Below are 19,489 nucleotides of genomic sequence, written 5' to 3'. Positions count from 1 at the left end.
ACTTAAATAACTATAATACTATCATGTAAGAGGTAGCACAAAAGTAAAAGGCCTGATGAAAATTTCAACTGGAGGAAAATGAAAAGATTAACATTCACAAAAATTACAATTTGACAGCATTGCAAGATAAGCTTTTCAACATATTGATTACACTAATCATGCTCAGTTTATAGATGCTATCATGTAAACATATTTTGTAAAAACTTAGATTTCAAGAGCTTCCAAAGGATTGTAGGGAAATATAATGACTTTTTCCGGTTCAACATTTATTATGAGCTATTTACATTTAAAGTAATTATTGATAGGTAAGGACTTACTAATGCCATATTGTTCATTGTTTTCTGGCGGTTTTGCAGGTTTTTTTGTTTTTTTCCATTTTTCCTCTCTTGCTGTCTTCCTTTGTGAATTGATGATTTTCTGTAGTGATACACTTTGATTCCCTTCTGCTTATCTTGTGTCCATCTACTCTAAGTTTTTGCTTTGCAGTTATCCTAAGGCTCACATGCAACATGTTTTAGATATAACAGTCAATTTTGAGCTGATAACATCTTAACTATGATTGCATTAAAAACTCTGTCCCTTTTATACCACCCCCACATTTTGTTTTTGATGTCACAATTTAAATCTTTTTATATTGTGTATTCATTATAACTATATTTAATATATTAACTCATATTCACTATATTAACATATATTCATTGTAATTTATATTAACTATATATAATATAATTGATTTTATATATAATTATATAATATATAATATGTATAGTTATATTATATCTTATATATTATTATATGATATCTTATATAAGATATTATATACTTCTTTTAATTTTTATACTACAGTTAAGTGATTAACACATCACCACCTCACAGTATTAGGGTATTCCAAATTTGACTTTGCACTTACCTTTACCAGTGCGTTTTACATTTTCATTTTCATATTTTAATGTTTCTAGTTACCATCCTTTCATTTCAGACTAAAGAATTCCTTTCAGTATCTTTTGTAAGGCATAAGGCAGGTCTAGTGTTGATGAACTCCCTCAGTTTTGTTTCTCTGTAAAAGTCTTTATCTTGTTTTTACTTCTTTTTTTTTTTTTAATCTATTTTTCATTTCTAAAGGATAACTATCCAATAAAGTATTCTTTGTTGGCAGTGTTTTTCTTTTAGCACTTTGAATATATCATCCCACTTTTTCCCAGCCTGTCAGGTTTCTGCTGAGAAATGCATTGACAGTCTTATGGGTGTTCCTTGTAAATGACTAGTTTCTTTCTTCTTGCTGCTTTCAAGATTCTGTCTTTGGTTTCTGACAGTTTTGTTATAGTGTGTCTTGGAGAAGATCTCTTTGAGTTGAATTTGTAGGGAACCTATTAACTTCTTGAATTTGGATGTGCAAATATTTCACCAGTTTTGGGAAGTTCTAAGCCATTATTTCTTTAAATATGTTTTCTGCCCCCCTTCCCTATCTTCTTCTGGGACTCTAATGCATAGGTTGTTCCTTTTAATGATGTTTCAATAATCCTGTGTCTCTTCCTGTCTTTTTCTTTTTGCTCCTCTGGTTGGATAATTTCAGATGATCTGTCCTTGGGTTTACAGATTCTTTCTTCCACTTGGTCCAGTCTGATGTTGAAGCTCTCTATTGAATTCTTCATTACAATCATTGTATTCTTCAGTCTCAAAATTTTTGTTTAGTTCTTTATGTTTTCTATCTCTTTGTTGAATGTCTTGTTCTTCTATTGTTTTCCTGATCATTGAGTTGTTTATGTGTGTTCTCTTATAGCTTTCAGAGCATCTTTAGAACGATTGTCAGACAATTCATGTATCTCCTTTTCTTTGTACTCAGTTAATGGAAGTTTACTATATTCCTATGGTGGTGTCATGTTTCCCTAATTCTTCATGATCCCTTTAGCCTTACATAGGTGTCACACATTTGAGGAAGCAGTCACCTTTTCCAAACTTTATGGACTGATGTTGGTAGGAAAAGACATTACTCAGACTCAAAAAAAGAATGAAATCTTGCCATTTGCAATGATGTGGATGGGGCTAGAGAGTATTATGCTAAGTGAAATAAGTCAGTCAGAAAAAGACAAATACCATATGATTTCACTCTTGTGTGGAATTTAAGAAACAAATGAGCAAAGGGAAAAAGAGACGAAGAGGCAAACCAAGAAACAGATGCTTAACTATAGAGAACAAACTGATGGTTACCAGAGGGGAGGCTGGGGATGGGGAGGAGATGGGTTAAATAGGTGATGGGAATTAAGGAGTACACTTGTGATGAGCAAGGGGTAATGTATGGAAGTGCTGAATCACTATGTTGTACACCTGAAATTAATATTACACCATCTGTTAACTAACCAGAATTAAAAAAAAAAAAAAATCAGTGTGTTTCTATACACTAGCAATAAACTATCTGAAAAAGAAATAAAACCATCCCATTTAAAATAGCATCAAATACAATGAAATACTTAGAAATAATTTTAACCAAGGAAGTAAAAGATCTATACACTGAAAACTTTAAGATATAGATGAAAAAGATTAAAGAAGATACAAATAAATGTAAAGACGTTTAATGTTCATGAATCAGCAGAGTTAATATTATTAAAATGTCTATACTACCCAAAGCCATCTATAGATGCAATGCAACCTCTATCATAATTCCAATGGTATTTCTTTTTTACAAAAGTAGAAAAAAGAAAAACACTGAAATTTGTATGGAACTTCAAAAAAACCTGAAACACCCTAAGTAATCTTGACAAAGAACAAAGCTGGGGCAACACATTTCCTGATTTCCAACTATATTACAAAACAATGATAACCAAAACAGTGGTACTGGCATAAATACAGACACACAGATCAATGAAACAGAATCAGGAACCAGAAATAATCCCATGTTTATAAAGTAACTAATATTTGATAATGAAGCTAAGAATATTCAAGAGGGAAAAATAGTCTCTTCAATAAATGGTACTGGAAAAACTGGATATCCATATGCAAAAGAATGAAAATAAACCCCTATCTTTAACCACTCACAAAAATTAACTCAAAATGGATTAAGGACTTAAATGTAAGACCTAAAACCTTAAAACACCTAGACGAAAACATAGGAAAAAAGCTCTTTGACATTGATTTTAGAAATGATTGTTTTAGATATAATACCAAAAAACACAAGGAACAAAAGCAAAAAAATCAACAAATGGGGCTACATAAAACCAAAAAAACTTCTGCACAGCAAAAGAAACATGTAACAAAATGAACAGGCAACCTACCAAATGGGAGAAAACATATCCAAGCCAAATAAATCTGTTAAGGGGCAATAATATCCAAAAAATATAAAGAACTCATATGACCCAGTATAAAAAAAATAATAATCCAATGAAAAATAGGCAAAAGAAGAATAACATTTTTCCAAAGAAAACATACAAATGGTCAACAGATACATGAACAGGTGCTCAACATTATTAGTCATCAGGAAAATGCAAACCCAAACCACAGTGTCACCTGTTCGGATGCTTATTATCGAAAAGACAAGAGATAAAGTGTGAGTAAGAGTATGGAGAAAAAGGAATCCTTGTGTACTTGTGGTGGGAACAGGGTAAATTGGTGCATCCACTAGTATGGAGATTCCTCAAGAAGTTAAAAATAGAACTACCATATGATCCAGGAATTCCACCTCTGGGTATATATCCAAAGGATACCAAATCGCTAACCCTAAGAGATATCTGTACTCTCATTACCACTGCAGCATTATTCATAATAGCCAAGACATAGAAACAACTGACATTTCCATCAATGGATGAATGACTAAGAATGTGGTATACGAGTATTATTTAGCCATAAAATAAAAAGAAATCCTATCATTTGTGACATGGCTGGACCTTGAGGGCATTATGCTAATCTGATCTCGCTTAAATGAGGAATCTAAAGATGCCAAATTCACAGAAGCAGAGAGTAGAATGGTGGTTGCCAGGGACTGACTGGCCAGTGAGAGAAATTATGAGATGTTGGTCAAAGCATATAAACTTCAAGAAGATTAAGTTCTGGGGATCTAGTACAGTAGAGTGAGTTTGCTTGGACTGTAGATCTTAAATGTCACCATAACAACAACAACAAAAAAGTAATTATGTGAAGTGAAGGATGTGTTAACTAATCTTATTGTAGTAAACATTTCACAATATATACATGTATCAAATTATCATGCTGTATACTTTAGACTTACCCACTGTTATATGTCAATTATATCTCAATAAAGCTGGTGGGGTAAAAAAAAAAAAAAAAAAAAAAAGAACTGTTCCAAATAAAAAAGAAAAAAAAAGTCACGTATATCAGAACTTGAAAAGTGAGAATTGCCTGTATAAAGAACCTTCAAAACTCAAAAGTAAAAAAAAAAAAAAAAAAGAAATAAAATGGGCAAGAGATAAGCAGACATTTTGACATTTCACCAAAGAGAATATACAGACAGCAAATTAGTACCCAAAGATATGTTCAACAATATTGGCCACTGGGGACATTCTAATTAAAACCATGAAGATACATCACTACACACCTATTAAAACAGCTAAACTCTTAAAAAAAATAATGACAATATAGAATGCAGGCAAGGATGTAGAGGCACTGGGTCTCTCATACACAGCTAGTGAGAATGTAGAATGGTACCATCATTCTGGAAAACAGTTTGACAGTTTCTTTAAAAAACTAAAATATACTTACCACACAACCCAACAACCATATTCTTGGGCACTTATCCCAAAGAAAGAAAACACACGAAAATGTGTACATGATTGTTCACAGAAAATTTATTTATCATAGCCAAACGATGGAAACAACCAAACGCCCTTCAACTGGTGAATGGTTAACCAAATAGTGGTACGTCTGTATCACTGAATGCTACTCAGAAATAAAAAGGAACAACTACTGACACATGCAAATGTTGGATGGATCTCAAGGGAATTATGCTGAGTGAAAAAAGCCAATCTCAAGGGCTACATGTTGTATAATTCCATTTATAGAATATAGTAGTTCTCCCTTACCTGCATGGGATACAGTCCAAGACCCCCGTTAGATGCCTGAAACCAGGAATACCGAACCCTACATATATATTGTTTTTCCCTATACATGCATACCTATGATCAAGTTTATTTATAAATTAGGCACAGTAAAAGATTAACAACTAAAGTAGGTACCTATTATTTAGTTAGTATAATAATAAAATAGGACAATTATAACAACAGACTGTAATAAAATTTATGTGAATGTAGTCTTTCAAACTATCCTACTGCAGTGTACTCACCCTTCCTTTTCTTGTGATGATGGGAGATGACAAAATGTCTACATGATGAGATGAAATGAAGTGAATGACACAGGCACGTGACATAGCGTTAGGCTACTATTGACCTCTTGACAATAGGTCAGAAAGAGGATCATCTCCCTCCAGACAGCTGTTGACCATGGGTAACTGAAACCTGCAGAAAGTGAAACCACAGATAAGAAGGGTCTACTGTATTCTCAAAATGACAAAATTATAGAGCTGGAGAGCAGATTAGTTGATTGCCAGGAGTAGGAACCGGGTGGTGATGAAGGGAGGAGTGTGGGTGTGGCTATAAAAGTGTAGCACAAAAGATCTTTGTGCTGATGGAACAGTTTTGCATATTGACTTTGGTGGTGGTTACACAAATCTACTTGTGATAAAATTGCATAGAACATACACACACATTCACAAATGAGGGCATGTAAAACTGATGAAATGTAAGTAAGATTTGTAGACTGTATTAATATCCTGGCTTTAATATTGTACTATAGTTATATAAGATGATGTCATTGGGAGAAATTGGGAGAGGGACACCTGGAACCTCTCTGTAGTAGTTTTGTAACTTTCCATGAATCTATAATTATTTCAAAATAAAAAGTTAAAAAAAATAACATGACCTCTGAGCCAGTGATACCACTTTTAGGAATTTACCCAAGACACACTCAAACACATGTACAAATAAATATGTACATGGATGTTTACTGCAACATTGTTTATAATGGTATAATGAGAACTGTACTCAACCCAGATGTCCCTTCATAGTGCTGGCATAGCCATAGTGTGAAATAGCATGTAGCCGGTTCAAAGGAAACATATTCACTATACGATGTTTACTTCACTTAAAAAAAAATTAAGAATAAAACAGGAAAAAAAAAAACCTGAAAAAACATACAACAATTTCCAAGGTATATTGTAGGTGAACAAAGCAAGATACAGAAGAATGCCAAATATGTTTAAAAAAAAAAAAAAAAGGGAGAGAGACTGAGAGATGTGGTTATTTATTCATCCATTTATGTATAAAATAGCTCTGGAAGGTTCCCAGGAATCTGGACACAGTAATCACCTCCTTTTGTATTTTTCTTTGTAACATGTGAATAAATTAATATTTATTGATCTAAAGTTTCCCATGTCCATCAGCATGGTTTCAATCAGGTCAGCCACCAAAACTCTATCAAATCGTTCTCTCATTTCCACACAATTACTTCATCACAGTATTGTTTTTCTCATTTGCTATTTTGAGACTTCAAATATTTATGTAAACCATAATTCTAACACATGTTCTCCCTGATTCAACACAACTTTTAGGAAGTAGTTTATCCCCCACTCTCAAAGTAATCTCTCTTGAGCAGCATACCCCATGTATCAGTCAGAATCCAATCAGGAGATAGGAACCACCACATCAGTAATTTTGATACAGAAAATTTAGAGACTGTTAATAAAAGGCGGTGTAAAAAGATTCTAATGGATATAGAAATAAGAGAAGCAGAAAGAAACTACTCCCTTTATAGTGGTGGGAGAATAAAAAAGAAAGTAAGAACTTGTAAGAGCCACCCCACCCCTACTCCAGTGAGATTCAGAACTCATTGGAGAGGGCCTAGCTCACACAGGAACATAGACTTTGGAAGAAACATGCTGGAGGGGATGGTGGAGTTGGCCTAGTTGGAGCACCTCACCAAGTGGCGGGGTCCACGGAGACTATGGGTGGGCCACAGCTGGGTCTTCCAGCAGAGTAACCTTCAGGAAGATGTAGGCTGCAGATGACCCATGAAGGCTGTTGAATGGGTGCCCCCGACCTTCTGCATGCTAATCTGCTGGCAGCCAAGTTGAATACAGTCCACCAGAATCATTAAAAGACACTCTTTCCCCTGTTATGACCTTACATTGTTCCTCCAGTGACAGCCTAACATTCAGCCTGTACAGGAGAAACCTGTACAGGGCCCAGTTCCAGCCATTACAAAGCAGGGCAAAGAAGGGTGGATTTGGAGCTGAGATAGTAAACTTGATAACTGGTCAACCCTAAAACCTTAAAACATGACTAATTACAGTGCACTGGTACTATAAATACACATAAGAAAAATGTGAATACTTACTCCTTACTAGATACTGGTATAACTTTGCTTAGTCTTTCATATAGATTTCTATTATTGTGTTTCATTCCTTTCAAGACAATCTCTGTAATAATCCTTGCATAGGTAGATTTCTTTAAGGTTTTAAAGTGAGTTGTAGCATCATATATATGGGAAATGAAGATGTGGTTGTCCATTCTTAATCAGTATATAGATGACTGATGCAAACACATCTCTGTTCAATTGGTTTTAAGAACATAAACTTTGGTCTGATTTTTTTCTCATATGGGATAATACTAACAATGGCAAATCCCTCATGCTGCTCGTAATGAGCAGAAGAAATCACAAAAACACAAATATGTTATTTTATAAGTAGAGATGTGAATTTCACAGGTGTGAATTTGTCTTGAAAGGTAAGAACCCATTTTCCAGGCAGAGAAAGGGACATTTACTAAGGCATGGAGCTGTGAAAATGGATGGCATGTTGAAAGACTGCAAGGCAGTATATCTGGACCTAAATTTTTGGGAGGGAAGCATTTGATGAGGTTGAAAATACAATCTGGCTTCAGGTTTTCAGTCATTGACTCTCAAAATAGTACATCCATGAATCACTTGAGAATCTTGTTATATATGTGGATTCTCTGTCTCTATCCCACAAAAACCCATTCAGTAAATTTGAAACAAAGGTCAAGGAATTCACATATGAACAGTCACACAATTCACCCTCACTGGAATGCTAACACTCCTGATCCACACACAACACTGTTTGACAAATGCTGTATGAAACATTTTTACTTCATGCTATTGGTCTGCAAAGTAGGGCAAACACATTCCAGGGTGCATGCAAGATGATTCAGTTGGGTGCAGGAAGAAGACAATAAATATATATTTGCATTTAAGTTAAGCTTTATTAATAGTTAATATATGAATTGACACAGATGCCTTCACTTTATCTGTACACAGTACAAGGTGAACTGAGGGAAGAAAAAGACCTGACAATGAAGTTCCCATTCCCTCACCCAGCATAATGAAACAGACAACACTTTATAGATACTTTACAAAATGGAAAAGTGGCATAAAGAGATCTCTGAGGAGGGAGGGAAAAAACAAAACAAAACAAAAACACAAAGATAACAGTAATAATGGAACCATGTGGGAACAAGAAAATGAGAGTTGACCTTCCTCTTAAACCTAAGTTAGCTCTTTGCTAAATAACAAGGTTAGAAATTACTATGAAGTCAGATGATCAGAAGTCTGTGAATGAACAAGAAAGTAATTACTGTTGGAAAAAAATTGTGCTATGGAAAGAACATTTTAAAAATGGTTATTGGAGATATTTATTTTGTGCTTTTGCGTTGAAAACATAAATATACCTATCAAAATGTTCATACCTTCACAATTTCACAACTTGCAAATAATTTCCTGACCTATTTAAAAATCTCCAAAACCTTAAAACAAGTTTGTTTTTTTCCCCCCTAAATATTCCAAAGTGCTTTAAGTGGGTTTTAGAAAACTATTTGTCAAAAATATAGAACTTCTGATTAGTTGCAAGAACAAGTGTTGGTCATCTTCCATGAAATCATTTTTCTCATCAGGGATGAGAAATTTAGGGTGTTCACTCTTTACTCCCTGCTCAGCTCAGCCCCCACATCTTTGCTGAAATAGCTTAATATCTGTAGTTACTGATGTGAGATTTTCCAGGTAGTATGTCTTTCCCACTTGAGGAACTCTTACTTACCACTTAACATTTCAAATTCCCACTCTATCACAGAACACAGATCTTTAATTCGTCATTTGTTTGAAGTTCTTAAAAGTTCTAATGTCCCTGTTCCTTAACCGAGGTTACTTGGGAGATATACTCTTTGGATCCTTGCATATCCTCAAGATAAATGGTCTCACTTGGGAAACGTTTATTTGTAGTCATTCTTTAAAGCCTGGAGATGTGTTTTTCTTTTTTTGTTCCTTTATGAAGTCCTCTCTTTATCCTGAAATTAAAGAATTTGAATTATCTCTTCCTGCATGTCTAATGAGCATCTCAAACTCAACATTCCTCAAAACTCCAGTTTCCCTTAGCTAATATCATCCCCAAATATGACCTTTACACAACCTTTCTTATCAGAGTAAGCAGAAAACTACATCCTTCCAGTTATTTAGGCAAAAACCCAAAACAAAAAAACCTTTTTGTTGGCTCTATTATCACACATCACACCCAATCCATCTACTTGCAAAATATTTCCAGAATCTGACCATTTGTCACTCCTCCCCAGTAACCACACTGGCCCAAACCCTAATCATTTATCTAAATTACTGTAATATCCAATGATCTGATCTCCCAGCCTCTGCATTTACTACCACATAGTCTATTCTCTAAGAGCATTATGCCTCTTAAAACCTAAGGTCACAATGAGGTCACTCTTCTTCTGCTCAAAAACTCTCCAATGCTTCCCCTATGTACCAACGAATAAAAGCTAAGAGCTTTACAGTAGCCTACAAAGTCCTACATAATCTTGTTTCCAGCTCCCACTCTGCACTCACCTCTTAACTGTTCTTGCTGCCTCATCTCTGCCCAAGTGGCCTCCTTGCCAGTCTCTGAGTTGCAGATATGATACTACCTCAGGATTTTTTAAAAAAAATTTAATGTTTATTTATTTTTGAGAGAGCGAGAGTGTGAGCTCAAGGCGGGAGGGGCAGAGACAGAGGAAAACACAGAATGGGAAGCAGACTCCAGGCTCTGAGCTGTCAGCACAGAGCCCGATGCAGGCTCAAACTCAGGAACCACGAGATCATGACCTGAGCTAAGTCGGACACTTAACCAACTGAGCCACCCAGGTGGACTCACGACCTTAGGACTTTTAAACTTCCTGTTCCTTATTTTCGCCACAGATATTTACGAGGTTGGCTCCCTCACTTCCTTCAAATTGCTGTTCAAATATCACCTTGCCTCCAACCACCCAATAAAACACTGTATCTTGCCTCTGCCTTATCCCAGCACTGTCTAGTCACTCTACTTCACTTTTTTCTCTATCACTTATTCACATCTGACACATTCATTTTATTATCTACCTCTTCCTATTCAATGAGGGCATGGCTCAAAATTGTTTACCCTGACTTCCAGTGACTAAAATAGTATTATCATTGACATGAAGTAGACCATAAATATTTGAATGAAATGTCTGCCTAAGTGTCCACCCCCTTCCCCTCCATGTTACAGGGAGCCTCCAGAATGAGAGCTCTTTCAAACCAGGGAAATTTTCCTCTAGTATCTATGAACAGTTTTCCTAAATCTGTTTCCTTTCTTTCTTCCTTACGGTTCTTTACTTATTCACATTAAATATCCAAACTTTTCTTCAAGGTGTTTTCATTTTTATTACAATCTTCAGGTCTTTGGGCCTTGCGTTTCTAGAGGTAACTACTACTGCACATATTCCATCCAGGCCTCTAATTTGGTCCTCAGGAGTGGCCATTTCCCTCTTTTTCTACTACATTTAATGCATTGGGTTTTTGTTGTTTTAATTTATAGAAAGTTTATTTCACACTGATTGAACTTCCTCATGTGCTTTTTCAAAATCAAAGCTGTTATCCATCTCCACCAGCAATTCTTTTTCACCACCACCCACTTATGAATGTCCTATTTTTCTGTAGACTTCTTTACTATTTTCCTTTGTCTACTCATTTGCCCTTTTGCACAAGTCAAACTGTGGGACAGTACGAGTGGCAATAAACCTGTGAGCAATACAAGCAAGCCAGTTATCTCTACTTCTGTGGGCTAAGGATGTATTAACCAGAAAGATGCCAGTCCCCATACAAACAGGAACTGAGAGCCTACCACGCAGCAGCTCAGCAGGTACTCTGAAGGTAGTCTTCCTAGTACCATACCTGTGATACATCTAAGCCCACAGATCTTTGGGAGTCACTCACATACTCCGTAGAACCCTGTTTAAGATGTAAGGTGCAACCCAGTTTAAATGTGGGTGGAAAGGTATAAGTAGAGGGTGACAGGATGAAGACACAAGCTAGAGGGAAAACTGTAACAGAGCAATACTCATGACAGCAGGGAAGGCTGTAGGAGAACATATGAACAGACAAGTCCTTGATGGGTGACAGGACATTTAAATCACTATAATAGGAGGAATGAAAGGATGCTTATTATATGCATACAAGTTTGTGAGATAAAGTACTAAGAAGTCCATGGCTTCTGTTTCCTCCACCAAAAATAGGTAAGGTCACTTCTGGGTGAAGACAGTGAAGTCAAGTGGGACCATAGCTCGATCATACTTAACAGCTAATGAATTGGTAGGGGATTGAGAAAAAAGGAAAAGCCGTAAAGCCATCAGCCACCAAACAAGAAAATATATACCACTTCACGTTAACAAGGAAACCAAAGAAAGAAAATAGATTCAGGTAAGATTTAGATTAGGCTCAAAATAACATCTAGCCCACCCCAGTATAGGGGGAAAAAAGCTTGCAACATTTTAAGAATTCTCATCCAAAATCTAGAACAAAACAAACAGAGGAAATAAGATGTCCACAGAAAAGTCAATGAAAAACCCTTTCCAATTTCCCATATTTCCAAGTATTCCTTTTTTCCAGCACCCTGAACCCATTATGGGAACCATTCAAGATGTTCTCCCTTAGTAGTAAGATGCACATACGACTAAGGAGAGACCTCAGTTTGGGCTCATTACGAAACCTCAGAACAGAGCAGTGCTCAGGTCTTCCAACAAAGACTTTTTCCCACTTCCAGTTATTATTGGGCTACAGAAGAGGCAAAGAATACAAGAACTAGCCTGATGTGGGAGCAAATTGGAGAAAACGAGACTCAGAGAAGGTAGAAAAGGAGGATTTACACTTAGTATAGTAAAAGCCCTCATAATCTGTCCTAATGGAACAAGTACAGAATTTTATTTAAAAAAGCACGTTAGAGGGGGGCATTGAAATGATGATCCATACCTTTAAAAAAAATCTAAAAATATCTAAATGTACGTTCACTCATCTCTTGATAACAAAGCCAAAGATTTTTGTTTTGAGCATGGATCCTTTAAAGTTCATGCTATCTAGTTAGAATTTTCCTGTTGCTATCAAGCTGAGTCACTAGCCTGTGGCTATCTTCCCTGCCACCTTTATTTCTTGTAGTTCTCAGTTATTTCAACACTCACATGAGTAATCATGGCCTCAGATCTTTGACTCCCCACCTCAAAGAGCCCTTCTTCTATCTCAGTCACTTCCAAGGTTTTGACTTTTCCTCATCAATATCAGATCACATCTGAAATCCTGATTTCACACACCCAATCTTCTCACCTTCTTGTCTTTTAGGCTCACTTTTAGCTTCATTTCACTGAAGGTTTCAGTTCGTGGGTCAGCACCACTTTCATACAATCCACCACTTCCTCTCCATCATTTATCCCTTGAAGAGCTTAGATTCCATGTTCTGGTACTATAATCATCACCTTTGTGAATATCTTCACCTCCCTGGTCTGTTTCTACTTCTATCAAAAGTTAAAAATCTATTTGCTTTTTCTACACCTGGAATCAAGTACCTAAATGCTGCTGGAAAAAAAAAAAAAATCACACCACAGTTTGCCTCGTTTCATTTAAATTTATGACCAATCCCCCAAAAGATACATCACTGCCCAATTCCTACTATGTATTTTTTTCCCCATGGAGTTGTGAGTTCCCATATAATTTCTTCTTTCTCCTCAAATTCCTACATCAACTTGCTTTAATCTACATTGACACCCTCACTTTATTTCATCATCAGTAACCCTTACACTTCCTTTTTTGTACTCAGTGGTGCATTATGAAATAAAAACATGTAAATAAAAATACAAATACTTTAAAACTGCTTTACAGTCAAAATGACCATAAACATTAGTTATGTCATGATCGAATATGCCATGAGCAAGCCCATTTGATCTTCCCCAACCATTACATACACCAACTTGATAAAATTTCAAACTATTCCATTTTAAAGAAAAACACATCATTATTTAACAATTTTAAAAAGAGAAATTGATGCCATTACCATATTTACATTTTTAACATGTTAAACTCCATGAAGGCAAGTTCTGTGAGTATACATTATCATATTTTATCATAGTCCATGCTGTATAACCCAACGTGTTTCCATTTGGATTTTTTTTTGGCAAATCAATCACAGCACAATAAAATATTCAAATGTGATTAACTAAACCTCTGATGTCTTCGGTCTTATGTGGCCTGAGCCCTATTTACATTAGTCATGTAATATAAATCAATATTCTCTAGATGACGGTGAATTATAAACTACAGTTCTATGATAAAGTATCTACAAATAATTATGACAGACTCAACACCATAGCCTTCTCTAGAGCTGCTTTTTTAATGTTTTTTTTTTATGGTCACTGAAGGAAATTAAGAGGATATTTTCCAACTCACCATAAACACTGATCATTAATTAAAAATAAAGGAAACTGTTTTAGAAAATGAGAAGAAAAAAAGCTTATTTGGCAATGTGCTCTTATATACTAGCACCTTTGAGCCTTAAAAAATCCAACAGCATTTACAACTCCTGCTGTATCTATTTTAGTTATGTGAATGCTCATCTGCCTAAAAGCAGATGATCAAATGAACAGAAGAGCAGGATAAAATACATATTTAGTAGGCACTTATGAACTGAATGGAAATTAAGTTTGAATAGGGCCCATTAAACACTTCATTAAAGGAATTTTGTTGCAAAAGAGTTAAACATTATTACTGGCACCACCAATAATACCATGATGTTGTTAATGATTCGATTATATGCGGAGTGCAGTCTGTTTTCAAACTACAAAATGTTAAAATCAGGGTGCCCAAACTGCTGAAAGATAATAGAATTAAGAGTGTATGCTGGTAAATAACATTCTAACAATAAGGACTTGGTAAGTTGGACCATAACCAAACTAAGCTCATTAGAGCATGTAGCTTGTTACTTTTAGGAAGAATTGTGATTCTCTCCATTATTTAACACATTAACAGAGACTGTAAATGTACTTAACTCTTTAGTTTTCAAAGTGAAAACTTCCATTACGTTTATTTTCAAAACAAATACAATGCCTGAAAAATCTCATAAATCCCTTTTTGAAAAGACTGTCATCGTCCATATCCTACACCACAATACAGTTTCTGTATTCTTGGTTGAATGTGTTTTCGGTTGGAAGGATGAAGACTAGGGCAGAAGTGGGGGTGGGAATATACCCAAAACTTATTTACAAGTTGAAACTTAAAAATCCACTGAAATGGAGTAAGAATGAGTAGAACATTTAATCAGGCCACAGGGCCTAAATTTAAGTTCCACTGAAGAACCCACTTTGCATGAGAAATATACAAACTGGGGGGTAAACAATCATTTATAGTGCCTATACCATGTAAATGAACTACATTATATATAAAGCACTATATAAACAAACTTGGAGGTTAAGGAGCTTTTAGCAAACTTAAACTGGATAGAAATGGAATTCAGTAGCAAACAAAACTCTCAGAGAGATACATCACCTACCTAAATTTGACATAGCATCACTTCACTTTTTGAATTTTGGCAATAAAATTAATCTCCTTAGTTTTACTCATTTAAATGGCATACATTTATATATAACTCTCAAGATCACTCTAATAAACACTACCTAAAATAATACATATAAGCCCCAAAAGATGAATGACCTGAAAGTATTATTGCATATTATGCATTTACTAAATATAATTTTTATACACCTATTATACATTTCCAATTTTTCCTTGGTTATCATTCCAACATATACAGATAGAAACCATGCTGGCATCACTATACAGCCAAATGTGGCAATGGATAGGCCAGAACATACAGGACATGACATTTCAAAATTCCTAATCCAGTTCTTAAGTCAAATTCAGTGATTTTTACTTTTTTATTTCTAAAGTTAATTTACTATGGTTAGGGTAACCAGTTGACTATCAAATCCAAGTGAATAAAAATTCAGTCAAGTAATATTTAAGGCTCATGTAATCAAATTTATTTTTCATGTTTTAATTTTGGTCAGCTTTTATAATATTTATAAAATACACTGTTGGTCTCAAAAAGTTTTATAAACTAATTAGTTCGAAAACTAAGACTCAGATAATTGTTATCTGACAAAGTGGCATTTTATTTCTGGCCACATAATGTGTATCCTATCATCATTTTCTACTGTTAATACCAATAAAATGGAATTGTTATATAGTAAGAAATATGGAAACTAAATACTCCCTCCCCACCCTCCAAAAAAGAACAATGTATCACTTTAACTTTGTTAGGAGTCACAAAAATTTTTATTTTGGAAAAATATTTCCTTCAATGTTTGATAATGAATTTTATTTAAATGAATAATTTACTTTTCTGTGCAGACCAATTAAGAAGTATGCCTCTTTCCTTTCATAAGCAAACTAATTCTGCATGGCAGATAAGAAATTAATCCTTTACGTTCTTCTACCTTAAAAATTATTATGAAATTTTCCTCATTATGAACTAGTTATTTCTGTATGGATTGTTATCATGCTGCTGTTAAAAAAAAAATAAGGATAAGGACACATGGGAAACAAATCATAAACTACAATACTAGTTTATAATGCAATATATTAAACATTGTTTAAATATTAAACAGCAAAATACTCCTATATTAAATAAATAAGACTTGAATTTGTTATGTGGAACTACAGGCCAATACCATCAATAAGGGGGTCAGTCTAGTGCAAAGGGTGGCCACCAAGAGGAAAAGTAAAAGCAGGAAAGAAAGAATGAAAGAAGGAAAGCAGGGAGAAGGAAAGAAGGGAGAGAAGGAGGGAGGGCAGAACGGAGAGAAGGAAGGATGGAAGGGAGGGAGGGAAGGAAGGTGGGAGATGAGGAAATACGACATTTAATACTGGCATTGTTTTCAACAACAAATTAAATCAGTGATTCTCAATCCTTTCTGAACATGAAATTACCTAAACAACTTTTTAAAGATACTGATGATCAGGTCTCAGCACAAATTAAATCAGAATCAGGAATCAGGCAATAAATATTTAAAAGGTCCCCCAAGTGATTCTAACGTGCAGTCAAGGTTGAACAATTAACTGACTGAAACCTACAAGTTTCTTAATGTTACCTGACTCAGAAAAGTGTCCTATGAATAAAGAAATGGGAGTTTTCTTTTACCAATGGGACAAGCAAGGGTGTCTCCAGTTAACAGTAACTTATGGTAAGTCAAGGTCATTAATGTATACCTCATTTCCATTAAACATCTATGTGTACCTCTTCATTCCCTGTATTTCTGTATTTTCAAACTCCAAGACCTAGTCAAAGTACTTTTTGGAATAAATCAGTCACACTGAAAAGTTCATTAATTCATGCATATAAATATTTACTGAATGCCTACTATGTGCAAGGCACAGTGATAGGTGCTGCTGTAGGACTTGGGAGTCATGAGATAACGAATAATGACTGGCTGAAAAAAAATTGTTTTGGAATTAATGACTATTACATTAATTACATGGACCTAAATGAGGGACTGAACTGCTGAAAAAAGAAAAAGAAAATTAAGTACATACTAAGGGTTTGATTTTAAAATACATACAGCATAGCATATTTGTACTTTTCCTAATGTTCCTTTACAGTATTTCCAGAAGCCTTTGAATATACATAAGGCAAATTCAAGATAGAAAAATAAACCCTGTTTAAAGTAGATGTTCCCAATTTTAACCACACTCTGTATCAAGTAAATTTCATATATGACATAAGTATAAATACTAAAAATTTTTATAGAAAGGTAGTTCTCGTCCACTTGTAGTAGTCTTAACAAGTAATCTTACATTAAAATAGTACAGATTCTAGTCTTTGACGATTTCATCATGGAGAAAGTTTATACAATACATTAATTCATTTTGAAAACAGTTTATATGATGAGAAAGTCTAAAGTGAACAAATTTGAGTTCTTTTGTTTTCAAGAAGAGAGGTGCACAGAAAGGAAGGGGGTAGAATCTGTTCAAACCTTATAAATATCCTATAATCTAATAATTTAAAATGCTGACTGCTTTTCTTAAGAACATAGTGAATTCCACATGAATAAATACTTTTTTCTATCCACTATTGGTATGGACTTTTGTGATTACTTTAAAAATAAATAAGTGCTTCTCATTCTTATGATAGCATTAAATTTCAAAATGAAGCTAGGTAATGTCAGCATAACATAAGAAGGAGCTAAATGTTTACTAAAAAAATGTTCATCTAAGAGAGATCACTGGGGAAAAAATGGAGAAAAAAATGACACAAGATGAACAATCAGCAACAATCCTAATGGCGAAAACTCTTTAGGGGAGTAGAGGTTCCAGTTGCTTTTAAGTAATAAAAGGTGAAATCAAGACTCAAGGAAAATGCTCATTCATTGTACCTTGGATGCAACACTCTAGAGAAGTAGTAAAATATTTTACTAAGTTAAAATATAGGTTTTATATTTTATACGATATTGAATACGCACATAAAAATACCAGTGTTTTTATCTTGTTTCTGTTCAGACACTTAATTAAGCAAATGTGTTCTTTGGTGTCTGGGAGAGTTATCAATATTTAGGGATAATGGAAGATAAGAACTCCAAGATCAACATGCCTAGAAACAGAAGACTCAAAACCTATACCATACATACAAAGTAAGATTCAAAGGTGAACTTATGAGAAAGATAAGAAAGTTAAAGTTACATTGTAGTAGGACTAATACATTTCTTTCCCCCAAACATACTCTGGCTCCCAAAACAAAAAGTACTACAGCCTATCATGTTTTTAATCTGTCTTCTGAGATTTTTCAAGTGGAAAGATAGCACAGATAGAAATATATCATTCTAAGTTTTAAAATCACCAAAGTCAGTGAGAAAGAAGAATGTACATTCATTCAATGTATTCATTGTAAGTAAAGAAGTCTTGAAAAGGCCGAACAGTTCAACCAAAGCTGAAGAATTGTTCTTGATTTTTCATTATTCTTTTTTAAATAAAGAATAAGTATAGGTATAGTATACATACAGGTTGACATTCTGATTCATTCAAAATAGTCACATCCCTTTGCTAGTTTTGGAAGTTCCAGAGACTAAAATTTGATACCGTTCATAGCATACTATTTTCAATAAAAGGAATTATAGAGCAATGAAAAATCAGAAGATGGCTTAGAGAGCCTTATAACCTCTAAATATACACACATTTATAACCTGCATTTATCTTCTAAAGAAACAAATTTTAAGTAATGCTAATTTAACCAATGGAGAAAAAACTTCTATCAAAATATACAATTTCCGTTACAGACTAGAAGGCTAATATTAAAAAAATAGTTGTAAGCCAAAAAGTTTGCTTATATGGATGACAAGCATCATCCCTTTGAAGCATAAAGCATCAAATAAGGTCTTATAAAAGATGGATCTGTGACCTTCTTCATTTGTAAGTTCTTGATAAATTCATAAAGCTTGAGTCTCAGTCTTTAGGTCAAGGTATATCCATGCTTCTTAATCCAGATCTCCAGAAAAAGGGAAACCAAGTAAAATTCAGAATCTCAAGTGGGATTTATGCTTTACCATGTACCTGGAAAATAATATTATAATAGGTTATAATGATTATAGGAATTTTAGAATTTTTAGAAATGTAAAAATAAGTTGACTTTTTTTTAAACTTAAAATTCAAAAGTGAACAGGATGCTTTGTTTTCTAAAAAACTGGAAGCCTGATACTATACTTTGGGAATACAGAATAAGAACTTCTGAAGCCAGAAGAAACACTCCTCTTATTAAATTCTATAATCAGAGCTTCTGGCTAGAATAATAAATGTTTTTCTTTAATATATTATCAATTATAATCACTGGGTTACCTCAGTAACCTCTGACTTTAGAAAACCCTTAGTATTCAGCAAGAGACTTACACCAAGAAAGTGACAGATTTTAAAGAGCACCACGAGAATAAATTCAGTGGTACTGTGATCATAAGGCTGTTCTTAAATTTTCCAATTACAAAACTGATATTACTGTAAAAGGACTTTAAGAATTCTGTTTATAACAGTAATTAAAATAAATTCAAAACCTGAATTCCTTTCACAGGCTACCCTTAACTCAAATCCAGTCAGAGACCTTTTGATGCTG

The 19,489-nt window shown here is 34.4% G+C and overlaps 1 protein-coding gene across 1 annotated transcript in view; it reads right to left on the bottom strand.

The window, feature by feature from the left end:
* Positions 1-8,262: 8,262 nt before the first annotated feature.
* Positions 8,263-19,489, bottom strand: part of CDC73 (cell division cycle 73) — a 143,943-nt gene continuing 132,716 nt past the window's right edge. Inside the window, exon 17 of the mRNA XM_045456142.1 lies at positions 8,263-18,939. Within this exon, the coding sequence (XP_045312098.1) occupies positions 18,903-18,939 (37 nt within the window). The 3' untranslated portion in view covers positions 8,263-18,902. The remainder of the gene's footprint in view (positions 18,940-19,489) is intronic.

This window comes from Leopardus geoffroyi, chromosome C3, assembly GCF_018350155.1.
Source record: "Leopardus geoffroyi isolate Oge1 chromosome C3, O.geoffroyi_Oge1_pat1.0, whole genome shotgun sequence".
Classification (NCBI taxonomy): domain Eukaryota; kingdom Metazoa; phylum Chordata; class Mammalia; order Carnivora; family Felidae; genus Leopardus; species Leopardus geoffroyi.
This window is presented reverse-complemented; position numbering and strand designations above follow the sequence as displayed.